Source organism: Coenobita brevimanus, chromosome 8, assembly GCF_032717465.1.
Source record: "Coenobita brevimanus isolate Jiangsu-jjx chromosome 8, ASM3271746v2, whole genome shotgun sequence".
NCBI classification, from domain to species: domain Eukaryota; kingdom Metazoa; phylum Arthropoda; class Malacostraca; order Decapoda; family Coenobitidae; genus Coenobita; species Coenobita brevimanus.
This window is the reverse complement of record NC_136961.1, coordinates 43,116,391-43,129,317: the sequence shown is the minus strand read 5'-3', so window position 1 is coordinate 43,129,317 and position 12,927 is coordinate 43,116,391. Positions and strand designations below refer to the sequence as shown.

General features: G+C 37.7%; 1 protein-coding gene and 1 non-coding gene across 3 annotated transcripts in view; one reads left to right on the top strand and one right to left on the bottom strand.

Moving 5' to 3' along the window:
• The window catches only part of pic (DNA damage-binding protein pic), a 31,171-nt gene extending 19,750 nt beyond the window's left edge, over positions 1–11,421 (top strand). Inside the window, exons 18-25 of one of the 2 annotated variants that reach the window (XR_013898449.1) lie at positions 622–702; positions 2,567–2,737; positions 3,091–3,200; positions 4,643–4,812; positions 5,219–5,336; positions 6,512–6,620; positions 9,271–9,461; positions 11,299–11,421. Coding sequence is in view for 1 of the 2 variants with exons in the window: in XM_080276975.1 (XP_080133101.1) it covers positions 622–702; positions 2,567–2,737; positions 3,091–3,200; positions 4,643–4,812; positions 5,219–5,336; positions 6,512–6,620; positions 9,271–9,354 (843 nt within the window). In the remaining variant the exon portion in view is untranslated. Of the gene's footprint in view, positions 1–621; positions 703–2,566; positions 2,738–3,090; positions 3,201–4,642; positions 4,813–5,218; positions 5,337–6,511; positions 6,621–9,270 lie in introns of both variants that reach the window. The other variant, XM_080276975.1, reaches the window with a different exon arrangement.
• On the bottom strand, positions 5,763–5,881 carry LOC145409033 (5S ribosomal RNA). The gene has a single exon (XR_013899040.1). It is a non-coding gene; the product is annotated as a 5S ribosomal RNA (ribosomal RNA).
• Positions 11,422–12,927: the final 1,506 nt, after the last annotated feature.

The following is a 12,927-nucleotide window of genomic DNA, read 5'->3' as shown; positions in this document are numbered from 1 at the left end:
TTGTCAATTTACAGCTTTTGTTCCTCTTCTGGATATTACTGGTATCTATCCCATTGATTAATGGGAAATAAAGTTTGGGTGATGATCGGAACTGATTAACCCATTAACTTGTTGAGCTGCTCAAACCTTCCACTAAAAGCTTCATTTTGTATCTGCAAATTGTTAGAGGCTTGCTAGAAGTCAAGGTCATAAAAAGTGGTTGAGAGTGATACGACAAGTATATTGGCTGGAGGTGTGTAATCTTGCCCTAGATAGGCACTTAATACAAAACTATACCGTAGTAAAAATGTTTGTTTTTTTATGATATTACTGTATTTTGATAAATGACAAGCCTGTGTTAATAAAGCAGGCCATTCATTCAAGAAAACAATTTGAATATTTGAAGCCTCCTTACCCATTTCTTTCATTTGATTCATGTAGTCAGTATGCCATGTAAAAGTCTGATGACTGTGACCATGAATCCTTTATATTCAGTGCATGATTTTTCGTACTGTGCAGTATAGATACACTCCTACTATGTTATTTGTTGAACTGATACAGTGTAGTATTCTTTAATTTCCATTATTGGGAATACTTTTGCTGGAGTTCAGTATGTGTTATGTTTATTTTGATGACTCGCAGGTTGCTGAAAAGGAGATAAAGGGAGCCTGCTACTCCCTGTGTGAGTTTCAGGGTAAACTCCTGGCATCCATCTCTAGCACAGTAAGTATTTTTTTCCTTCTTCATCTTTTCCTTCCCAGTCATTAGATTTGCTCCTAAGGAGTAAGTGTAATATGTGTAGAGTTGATAGATAAGATAAAAACCATTCATATTTTTTAAAAGTAAAGGGATAGAGAAATCTGTTGATATAAAGGTAAATAAAAGTGTGCTTGGATTGTATGATCATATAGAGAAAGTAGCTTACTGAAACGGGTGCAGGTGAGTTTGAAGATTGGAGGAGACATAACAGGTAAAAAAAAAATGATTTGAGATCTTTGTTGAGTAAAAACCTCCTTCTCACAAGGTGTGATTTTCCTAGCTCTTTCAGCATTTTCTGCCACATAGTAGCTATGAATGGATATGATAAGTATGTGTGAGATGAGGTACAGAAGTTAAGGAAGACAAGGAACTGGAAAAAATGTAAATGGATGAATAAATTATGTTTGAAGATGTACTTGCAAGTTTGGAATGGAGAAAAACTTCCCATCTCTCGTCCCTTGACATACACAAATGCACACACACGTGGATGGTTGGTCCTTTCAGAGATTACCCATTTTATATTTCCATTGTTATACAGTACAATCCCAGCTATCCGGTATCCAGACAAACGGAATACTCAGAACAATGGGAAAATTCAAGGGCTGGTAAAAATGTCAGTAAGTTATAACTGTGCGTTAATTTGAATGGACCGCCAAACCGCCATTTGATCGTATCACACGAGGCTGGGTGAAGTCAGACAAAGCGAGGTGAAGACATTTCTGGCTAATGTAAATCCCTAGCAAATCCTCTTAACCACCCCTCCTGTCCCCCTCTTTCCCCTACTTGAATTCAGTCATCCTCCACACCCTCCAAAAATCACCAGTCTGCGTTTTGCCACCAGACAGTAAACAAGCTCTCTTGCTATTGTGTTCCTCTGATAGACGGTAATTTGTACACTCCCAAATGCCTAAAGTGCAAACTAAACATAAGCGTATCGTGCTTACCTTGAAACAGAAGCTGGACATATGCAACAGACTTGAAAAAGGCGAACATTATAAAACACTAATGGCTGAATATAAATGTTAATAGGAATGAAAGTTTACTTTGTTGGAAGAAAAATAAATAAATAATATGCCTGCATTTCATACGTACATCATTTATTTTATTTTCTGCAAAACAGCTGAGTGGCGGGTGAGGGGTGGAGTGATGGAGGTCAGGTGGGGAAGAAGAAGAACAGTCAGAAACGTAAACAAACTCACGTGGGGGCACAGGTGTCGTGATAATTCTACAGTGCAGTCTTAACACATCATCAGTTCACTAATAAATGTTCAAGCTCTTATTTCTTTATTTTTCAATTTTTATGAGTACAGTACATATAATGAATACAGTAATTCGGTAAACAAAGGACTGGTGCAATTTGCAGTACTGAAAATTGCTAGACATTGCACGCACGTCCGTTATGACCATGGTGTGTGTTTACAAGGCAGTTTTTCAGGCGGAATCTCTTAGTGTAACCCCTAATGTGACTGGTGAGTACCTGAACTGTATTTACTGCTGTGATAGCCTATGTATAGATTTGACTTGAAAATCAGAAATACGGGAAAAATCTGTAACCGGGAAGGTAAATTCCCCAAGCCACCCGGTTAACTGGCATTGTACTGTATGTTATTTTTATAATCTGTTGCCGTACTGTACAAGTTTTCTTTCTAAAAGGGTTGCATTGTTCTTTTATCTGAAACTCAGTCAGTAGGTTGTCTTAGTATATGGTACATACATACAAACACAGAGAGATATACAGTATATATATAATGCAACCCCTAGATGTGGCCAGGCAGGATGAAATTGATGTATTGCTTAACGCTTGGTATTGTGACTGATCTTTTCTTAGGTACGATTGTTTGAGTGGACCAATGAACGAGAATTACGACTAGAGTGCTCACACTTCAACAATGTGGCAGCATTGTGCCTGAAAACAAAGGGAGATTTTATTCTGGTGGGTGACCTAATGCGATCCATGACGCTTCTCCAGTACAAAACCCTTGAGGGAAGCTTTGAGGAAGTACGTATTATTATTACTGTATTGTAATTGTGTTTGTTCAGTACTTGTAGAAACTTAAAGGTGATTGTCTTCATGAAAGCACCAATTATGTAATTTTTTTCTGGTAACTGTTGACAAAGTTGTACCTTTTGCATTTTACATGTAAAATTGCTTTGCTAGAGTCAGTTTTATCAAACAGATATCAAATATATGTTAATTGCTAAGAGAAGGTGAATGTAACTAGTAGTTGAAATCCATGCCACACCTCTGCTCTGAGTATGAGAGATGTTTATGTATTGGTTCAATTTATGAATGAATTTCTGTCTAAACCTTCATATTATTATTTGTTAATTGCAAAATGCCTTGTCTTACAGATTGCACGGGACTATGATCCCAACTGGATGACAGCTATTGAAATATTGGATGATGAACTATTTCTTGGTGCAGAACATGCTCATAATTTATTTGTCTGCCTTAAAGACTGGTAAGATGTACATGATTTTTTTTTTTTTTTTTTCCCACTAATGATTTCCATGCATCCATTGCATTTTGTTGTTCTCAAAATAGGATATGAAATTGTTCACTAATAATTTTCATGCATCCACTGCATTTTTTTGTGTCTTTGGAAACAGGGTGTGATATTTTTCACAGATAATTTCCAGGCATCCACTGCATTATTATTATTATTATTTTTTTTCATTGAAAATAGGTTAAGGATGATGATGATTAATTTTCAGTGGCTTACATCAAGGAACACAACTGAAACGCTCATCAAGCATAGTCTTATTACATTCAGGGTTCTTAAATTTGGTGAACCAAAGTATCTTGCTGAATTGTTCCTATCGGCATGCCCAGGTGTGATGTTATGCAGTGAAGATGATTCCTTGCATCTTGGCAAGCCTGGAGCCATTCACCAGTCATCTTTCTCTGATCGTTCTTTTATGTATAGAGCCCCTAGGTTATATAATAGATTGCCATTGTCCATGAGAAAGCTCTTCTTTTGAATCCATTAAGAGACAGCTGAAAGCCTTTTTCTTTTCAAAATGCCACGACCTGGAGAGAGGTACTGTGGCGGATGATTATGGGGTTTAATTATTGCCTCTTTTTATTTATTTTTATTTTATTTTTTTTTCCCCACTGATGAAGTTTGTATTGTATATGAGAGTTGTCACAATTCTTGTAGTGTAATTGTAAAAAGAATGTATATGTTTATGAGCACAAGTAAATTCCCAATTGAAGAACTGGCACTTTTGAGAAACAAAAGACCAGAATATTATTATCATCATATGGACCTCCTTTCCCACCCTAGGGCAGGGTGAGTAGCAGCAATGTCCAGACAGCCCAAATTTGCACAGTCCAATGGGCCACGCTTCCATTCACTCATCATTCAAGCCCCCAGAATCTTGGCTGTATCGGATACGCCAAAAACATTCACCACGTTCTATAGCTTCACATAAACGTACTTTTCTTTATTTATTTTTCATTAATTTTTTTATTTTGAGGGATTAGTCACAACTCTCCCTTTCTGCAAGTTCGGCTCCTTTCATCAGGACCCCCTCCTTCCCCCCCCCCCTTTTTTTGTTTTAAGGCTAATTTCGATTCTGCATTTCCCAACTGTTAGTACTTCTTCAACCGTTGCTGCCTTTCCATTTATAAACTTTTCACTGCTAGGCTCAGTTCTGCCTTTTATTTGTTCTTGTGAACAGTATTGCATTTTGTATGTATAACAACCCATGGTGATTGTTTTGCTTGTAGAGGTATGACAAGATTTGGTGGTCTTAGGACTATGAGAGTGGCAGTATGATGTTGCAGAGAAAATGGATTTAGGTATAGTGGTGGAAAGGGTATGCAGTATATGTGTGTGGAGGAAGCTTAAGAGTGTATTTTATGGAGTCTTCTTTTAAAAGATTTTTCATTTTTTCTTAGTGCTGCAACATCTGATGAAGAAAGACAGCAGATGCAGGAAGTTGGGCGGTTCCATCTTGGAGACTTTGTTAATGTGTTCCGGCATGGAACACTGGTAATGCAAGGTGTACCTGAGGCATCCACTGTCACCCAGGGTTGTGTCCTCTTTGGTACTGTTCATGGTGCTCTGGGTCAGTATCAGTGTTGTATGCTACTGTTTAAAAATGCCAAAATATTTTCATACTTCTACCACCATTCACTGCCGTAATGTTTTTTAAGGCTAGGAATAAACTTGAGAACAGAGTTTCAGGGTTCTTTCATTCTTATTCATCCCATATTGTTCCATCATATTTTCTTTTTGAGTTTCTTAACTGTTTGTCAGGTAATTTTCTGCCATAAAACTAATGCATTTATACCAGTACTGTTATCCTTATGTGTGGTTTTCAGAAAACATTTTTTATTGTTGACTTTTGTATCTTTCTGTAGTTGGACCAGTGAATAACTTATGAGACTCATATTGTGTAGGAAAGGAATTTCCACGCCGATAATTGTCAACAGTTTAAGTTTGATATTAAGGCAAAACTATACCTTTTTCAGGACTGGTAACAAGCCTAAACTTGGAGCTGTACAACCAGCTGCTGGAAATGCAAAAGCGACTTGCTCGAGTAATAAAGTCAGTGGGAAAAATTGATCATGATTTCTACAGAAGCTTCAGGTATGATCTGCACCCTTTTTATGGAGGGTGCTTGAAGTTTGGTGTGATGGATACAGGTACTCTACAGGGATATTGTGTTAAATGCTTTAATGATTTAGTTGATGTTTTATTATTTGTTTTGATTCACTGATTTTTCAGTATACACCTGTAGAAAATATCATGCAAGTAATAAATGAAGAGTATATTAGATGTTTTATTATTGATGTTATTTTATGAGCTAAAATGTGGTGGTGCAGTCAGTTTTGCAGGTTTTGTCTCTCTGAATTGATAAACAAGCATAACCAGGTAGCTACAGTGAAGCTTGTAACATCCATCCATCCATTGCCAGACGCCATGTATCCCAAACGGGGTGGTCAAGCGCTTAGAGTTAATTGTTTTACAGGGAGGGGCACTAATCCTCCACCAACCCCCCTTGACACGTAGGGATGCCAGCAGCATCTGGTGTTCCCAGGCGGTCACCCATCCAAGTACTAACCAGACCCAACATTGCTTAACTTCGCTGATCGGACGGGAAGCGGTGTACTCAACGTGGCATGGCATCTAAAACTTAATTTCTAAGAGAACAGTTCTCATTAATTTCACCGTTCTGGTATTTTTGCATGTTGGAGCCTTTGTTAACGATACATTGATGCTATACAACAAAAAGCTATGGTTTATTTTTTTTGTTTCATTTTGCTTTTAAAGGCTCCAACATGCTTGCATGTGTTGGCCTTGGTTGCCTAATGGCGGCTGTCCATGCTGCTCAGTCTCTGGCAGCTTCCCTATTCAGTCCCTTATCCCTGAGGTCAAAGTCAGTGACCTTGTCCCAGGTCATTTTCGGCCTGCCTTTCGCAACCCTACCCCTCACACTGCACCCCATTGTCATCTCTCATCCTCTTCACATGCCCAAACCATCTCAGTCTAGCTCTCCTCATGACAATGTCAGTGCACTCCAGTCCCATCCTACCTCTCAACTCTTCCATTGTAAACCTAACCTCCCCCAGGCCTCACTCTCCAGGGTTCACTGCACATCCACCTAATCACTGTCATTTCTGTATGTTTGAGCCTGAAATATCCTCTTCCTTTACTGCCCAGGTCTCACTGCCATATAGCATTACACTCCTAACATATGCTGCATACAAAGATCCCATAGCACAGAAGGAGAGCACTCTTATTATAAGTTTTTCTTTTTACAGCACTGAGCGCAAGACCGACCGGTGTGAGGGTTTCATTGATGGTGACCTGATTGAGAGCTTCTTGGACCTCAGCCCAGATAAGATGAAGGAAGTGGCTCAGGGACTTATGGTAAGCAATACTTATTACTTTTGTTTATCTAACAGTGTAAATACAGTATGGTAATTCACATCACCATTTCTTTAAGGTATTGTTGAAAATGAACGTATCTTACATTGGAGAAAGATGAAAAGTACTGTTAAGAGAAACACAGTAACAATTTAAATGCACTAGGACCACATCATCCTTAAGGGTTTGTGTCATACCACACTTGCATTTACTTATTTTGAGAGTGTGAGACAAGTTTCAAACCACGAGAGACATTTAGTACCTAAAGTAAAATATCAGAAAGATCAGAAAAATTGCTGTTCCACTAGAGGTATCTATGTATCCATCTATTGCCAGATCCCATAATCCCGTAAGGAGTGGCCATTTGACTTTGAGTTATTTGTTTTATGGGGAGGGGCACTAACATTCCACCAACCCACTTGTTGACACGTAGGGAGCACGTATTGTTTGGTTATATGGTTACCACCCAGCATTGTAAATGGTTTCTTGGCTTACAGGAAACCATTTGGCTTGTCACTCAATGTAAAGCCACCTGTAAAGGAAAGAAAAGCAATAAGAAGTGACAGGAAAGATGGGTGATATAGGAAGAGAGGAGGGCAGGCACAGAAAAAGAATGATAAAGGGTAAGGAGGAAGTAGGCAGCACTACATCACGTGAGTGGATGATGGTCACCACCACATACCTGAAAGGTAAAGGTTATTAAAAATTCATGTCCACTTAAGGAAAAAATTTTGAAAATTGCAAGTCCACTCAGAGAAAGCATCAGAAAGCTGCCCCTAACTTTGTCATTTTTGGTCTTCATATGCCTCAGTTTTAAATTTTTGTGACTCAGATGTAGTGTTCTCATCATCTTGGTATTTTAATGAGAAAAATTGTAGTGATAATAACATGTACTGACCAAATACAGTACACCCTGAATCTAATGAACTAATTGGTACCAGACCCTTGACAAGTTGATGTTAAAGCCGAACACCATGCTGTTCGCTGGTCTCCCAGGCGTCGTGGCTTTTACCGAACAAAAATCATTAAATATAGAGCGTCGTTCGGCAGTACAGCCATACATAATAACATGCAGCTAGATGTAAATGGCTCTTTCTCAATAAATGCTCTTTTTATGGCTTCTTTTCGCAATGCTAGTCACCCAGAGACTGATGTGGCCTTCTGTGAGATGGGGAGGAGCATGCATGTGTGTGTGTGTGTGTGTGTGTGTGTGTGTGTGTGTGTGTGTGCTTGCGTGCATGTAGAGACATCATGTTGATAGGTGTTTCCCGAGCATCAATTTGTTTACTGAACAAAATTTGTTAACTGAACATAACATTCAGCCAGCTCAGGGTGGTAATTGAAGTTGAAATTTGGTAAAAGAGGGTTCAGTATATGAAGGGTTTACTATATGTGAATATGTGTGTGTGACTTTGGTCTGTATACTTTTAACCAAGTAACACACTGGCAAGTATACAAGTTGAGTTTGGTTTGGTGCTAGTATAATCACTGTCATCATATTTGTTATAGAAAAATGATTGAAGTAATGTTATACATAACTTGTCTGAGATGGAATATTTATATAATAAAAGAAAACCCTGCTCCCAGTGATGAAACAAATCATTTGTCCAAAACCACTCGATGACATAACTTGCTTCTGGCACCAAAGGTAAGTGAGGAGTTCCTTCATGTATGTTTTTAAGCCTTGTAGAGTGAGTAGTTCCTTTATACTTTTTTATTTATTTTTATTTTTATTTTTTATTTTTTTTACATAAAGTGATAGGCTCTATGACTGTTTTTAAGTCCTGTAAGTATTCAGTTTCTTGGTCTTGTCTCTTGTCATATTTATGAAAGTGATATACTGTAAATAATGTCAGGACCAACTTGCCTAGCATGGGCTCCTATGCTTCCCATGAGGCAACACTAGATTTGATGATGGTTTTATATATATATATATATATATATATATATTCCCATGAGGCAACACTAGATTAGATGATGATTTTATATATATATATATATATATATATATTTATGTTCACTATCATGACTGGAAGAGCTCAGGTTCACTTCCACTCAGTTTTTTTGCAGGTCAGGTTCAGGCCCCATAAATGAGGGTCCTTAACTTATCAGCTTACACATTTGCAAATTCTGACTCCATGGTGTCTCACACCCACCATACACTCATGGATACAGAGATTTTGTGTATTGTGGAAAGCGTTGTCAATATCGTCATATGCTGCAGATGTATAATGGACTTAGTTGCTTCTTGTTTTTCAATACGATAATATTTTTGTATACATCATTAGGACTGTTTCTGAACATTATTTTAGTTAATCTCTGAGGTTAAGAACATTGTTCACCTTTTCCTTTGTATCATGGGAGGAATCTAAAGGGTTGGGAGTCAGAGGTGAGAACTTTTGTCAGTTTCCTTGTCTTATATTGGTGTAGGGAAGTGGCAACTCCAGTCACCATCATTCATGTTGCAGACAGCCTCATAACTCATAAGACAGGAGAGTGAAAGTTTGTTAATGTAACCTAATTTTTCATCTCAGCTTCATGCACTGGTAGAGACAGTAGCTGAATTCATGATCTTGAGAAGGATTGGATAATATTAAAGTAAGTCTTTGTCAAGATACAGGTATTAAAAGTAGCTTATGTTCTTGTTTTGCAGATTAATGATGGTTCAGGGATGAAAACAGAGGCAACAGTGGATGATCTAATTAAAATTGTAGAAGAACTTACAAGAATTCACTGATGTGTGAGAATGCAAGTTTCTAGAATGAACACAGTGATAACTCCTGTACAGCAGAATCGTAGGTCATTGGGCATTTTGCTGCAGATGCCCTACATGTGAAGCTAATGGTAGGTATGAGTCTAAGCAGTGCAGTATACAAGCCTTTTTAGATATGATGAACTGGTATGTCAATGAAATGACCTTTTGTTGTGTTTAAACGAGGTGCCGAGAAGATAAAGGCAGTGATGTTACATTTGTTTGTTGTCTGACTGGCCTACCACTGCTGCACACACACACACACACACACACACACAGCTTGTCTTGTTCAGTGGAATGTGTTTTGTGCATTATTTATATAAAACATGCGTTTGTTTTACCTTAAAGCTGAAAATCTAGTTACCTATTAATCCGAACAAAAAAAGTGAGACCTGTAATTGAATGCATAGTAACTTTTTTTATTTTTTATTTTTTTTTATTTTTTTTTTTTTATTTTTTTTTAAGATTCAGTTGGTGGCTAATATTTGTATGATCTGGTTATTTAAATAGTGTTTTTGAAGATATACATTAATGGTACTCTGTCTGTCTTTTATTATGCAGTGTTAAAACAAGGAGAATTATAGGTCCAGTTTTGTTTTATACACCCCGCCAGGCCACATCAAAACTGAAATGGAGTTTGCCAGAGAGTATTGGTCCTTTCTTGTGACTAATATTTTTTTTTTTTCCAGGTTATTTACCCTGAGTTGGCTACTTTATGTAGCAGTGTGGAAGATCATTTTCCTAGTTAAAAGTGTTTTCAGGTTATCATCATTGTTGTTTTTGTTATTGTCCACTAGACTGAAACTACAGTACTAACAGGAGATAATATAAACTGAAGTTGGCACAAGAGCATTTACACTGGAACCTCTCCTGACCTGTGCTCACACATGCATTTTTGGCAAAAATACAATACTAAAGCTTCCAAGGCAAGAGTCATCATACCAGATGGCTTAACTCAACCTAGAACTTGCTGTTACTAAAAAGTATATCGAGTTTTGCTTGGGGAATTCAAATAATTGAAAGCTCTAAGAGTTTTTTATTGAAATAGAGTAGTAATTCTTGTTATCTCTCAGACATGTGCCTCCCACACTTGCATGCATTTGTGTGCTTCTTTACTTGCATACACACAAGCACCCACAACATTTATTTAATGATCATTGCCTAAACTGTTGCGACAAGAGCATTATTGTATTAGAATAAACCTAAAATACTTTATTTGATCAAGATGCCATTGAAAGGACTGGTGAAGTACAGGTGGAAGAAAGTATGGCAGAGAACCAGCTTTGTTCAGTTCTGGTAACTTTGAAGCAAGTCTTGCCTTGGGAAGTTAGGGCAGAGAGAGTAATTCTAAGTGTGCCTTTTCCTGAAGTGTGTGAATAGATGTTCAGGGATGGTTCTTACTGTGAGTGCTCGTGTTGTCGTTAACTGTGATTACTGCTTGGCTGACTTTGAATTTCACTGATAATCCAATTTTCCTTCACAAAATTCAGGATGTTATTTACTGGTATTATAAGAAGATGGATTTTTTTTTTTTTTCCAGGAAATTTATGAAAGTTAAAGTTTCATCCCATATTTTAATTGTTTCTTATTACCCAGCATCATTACTAGTACATTATTAATGCAGGGACCCTTCAACTGTTTCATTATGATGATGCTTATTGAAATGTTTTTCTACTTCCACTAACTTCTTTTATTCATGTTATGAGAAGCCTTTTGTATGATGGGTATAATGAATGTGACATCTCACCCTCAAGCTTAAATAGTCTTTTCTAAACTAAATAAGAGCTTCAGGAGATAGCAAGAATAAAAGATTAAGGCATCATTGTAGTGAAAGGGTTCAGTAATAGTTGGATAACTGCAGCTTGAAGTAAAGAAATAATGAGGTCACATATAGGTGTGGTTATATTTAATCACTGTTTCACTTTTTAGGCCAGAAGCTGCATATCACTGAAGTTAACATAAGCAGACATTGAGTTTGAGCTACAGTACCTTCAGACATTTAATATATAGGTAGGTATATGTGTAGAAGTGTGAGTAAACATTTGGATCTGTTATGATGTTTTTACCCTGTACTGATAAAAGTGATGTCCCCTTACTGCTGAACAGTTACCCATTAGAATCAGTAAAAAAATGAATATTTACTGTATAACAGATGTCCACCCATGGAAGTGTCCCCAAGCTGTGCCCCATTATAAGTAGATTCATACATACATACATACGTACCTGTTCATGCATGCTACATACCCTCTTACCACATAACTTTTGAAGCTTAAAAAAAGCTTCCTTACAGCACCACATGACAATAAAAGTGCCACTAGTGACAGACCTACACCGTCCTAAGCATACACTAAGCAGAGTAGAACTTTAACACTTCATTTCTTGCCATTTCATCCATTTATTACATCCATTCAGCATTCTTATGTATCCATTTAAATTGTCATAATGCAAAATTAGAAACACATGGTTTGTGAGCAAATGCGTGACGTTTCCTAAAGTTTGCTTCTTTTTAAAAACACAGTATATATATTTGATTATATTTGTAACCCATATTTAAGAAGGAGAGAGAGAGAGAGAGAGAGGCCAGAAGGGATGTTCAGATCAGTTTGCCCCATGGCTCTGTTCAGAGCTGAACAGAACATGTGCTTATACTGGGATGACTGTTTTGGTGTCTGGTGCTTCCATGCCTGTCATTTGGTGGTTTCCTGTCCATCTTTTTACACGTCCGGGTCTGTAAAGTGATTTTGAAGACAAAATAAAGAATCTGAAAAGATGTCTCGAGATACCAAGTCCAGATTTTGTACATGCTAGGTAATTTTTAGGCTACTTGCCCCTAAAATATTGGTGTAAGGCCATGGAAGTGAAGGTTGAGGGAATGAACAAGAGGAACACCAAGTAAAAAGCAGAAAGATTTCAAACGTTCCCTTTGGGAAATTTAAAATTGTTAAATGGTACTTTATTGTAGTAGTAACTAATATGCTGTATCATCAGCATACAACATCTCCCACAGAGGTCCTTTTCTGAAGTCACGTGAGAAGGCCTCAAGTACCATGACACACAATAAGGGGCTCAAAACTGACCCCTGATGCACACCAACATTCATAGAAAACTCACCACATGAGTCACCATTCACCCTTACCTGGGTGCGAGCACCCACATACATAGCCATAACCGCCCTGACCAGCCACTCCTCGATCCCAAGCTTTCTCATTGTCCACTTCACCATCTCTAGGGACTTTGTCAGAGGCCCTCTCTAAATCAACAAAAACAAAGTACAGTTCCCTTTTCTTTCCTATATATTTTTCTTGAAGCTGTCAAACAATGAATATGGCATTAGTGGTTCCTTTGCTTGGCATAACCCAAACTGCATTTCATCAATACTCTCTCTCTCTCTCTAATCATACTTTCTAGAACTCTCTCCGTTATTATACACACACACACACACACACATATATATATATATATACAGGGATGAGTGAGGCTGGTCACTCTCATCTTAAATGTTAGGACCAACTGCCTAGCCCCGGGCTCTTACACTCCTCATGGGGCAATGTAGGATTG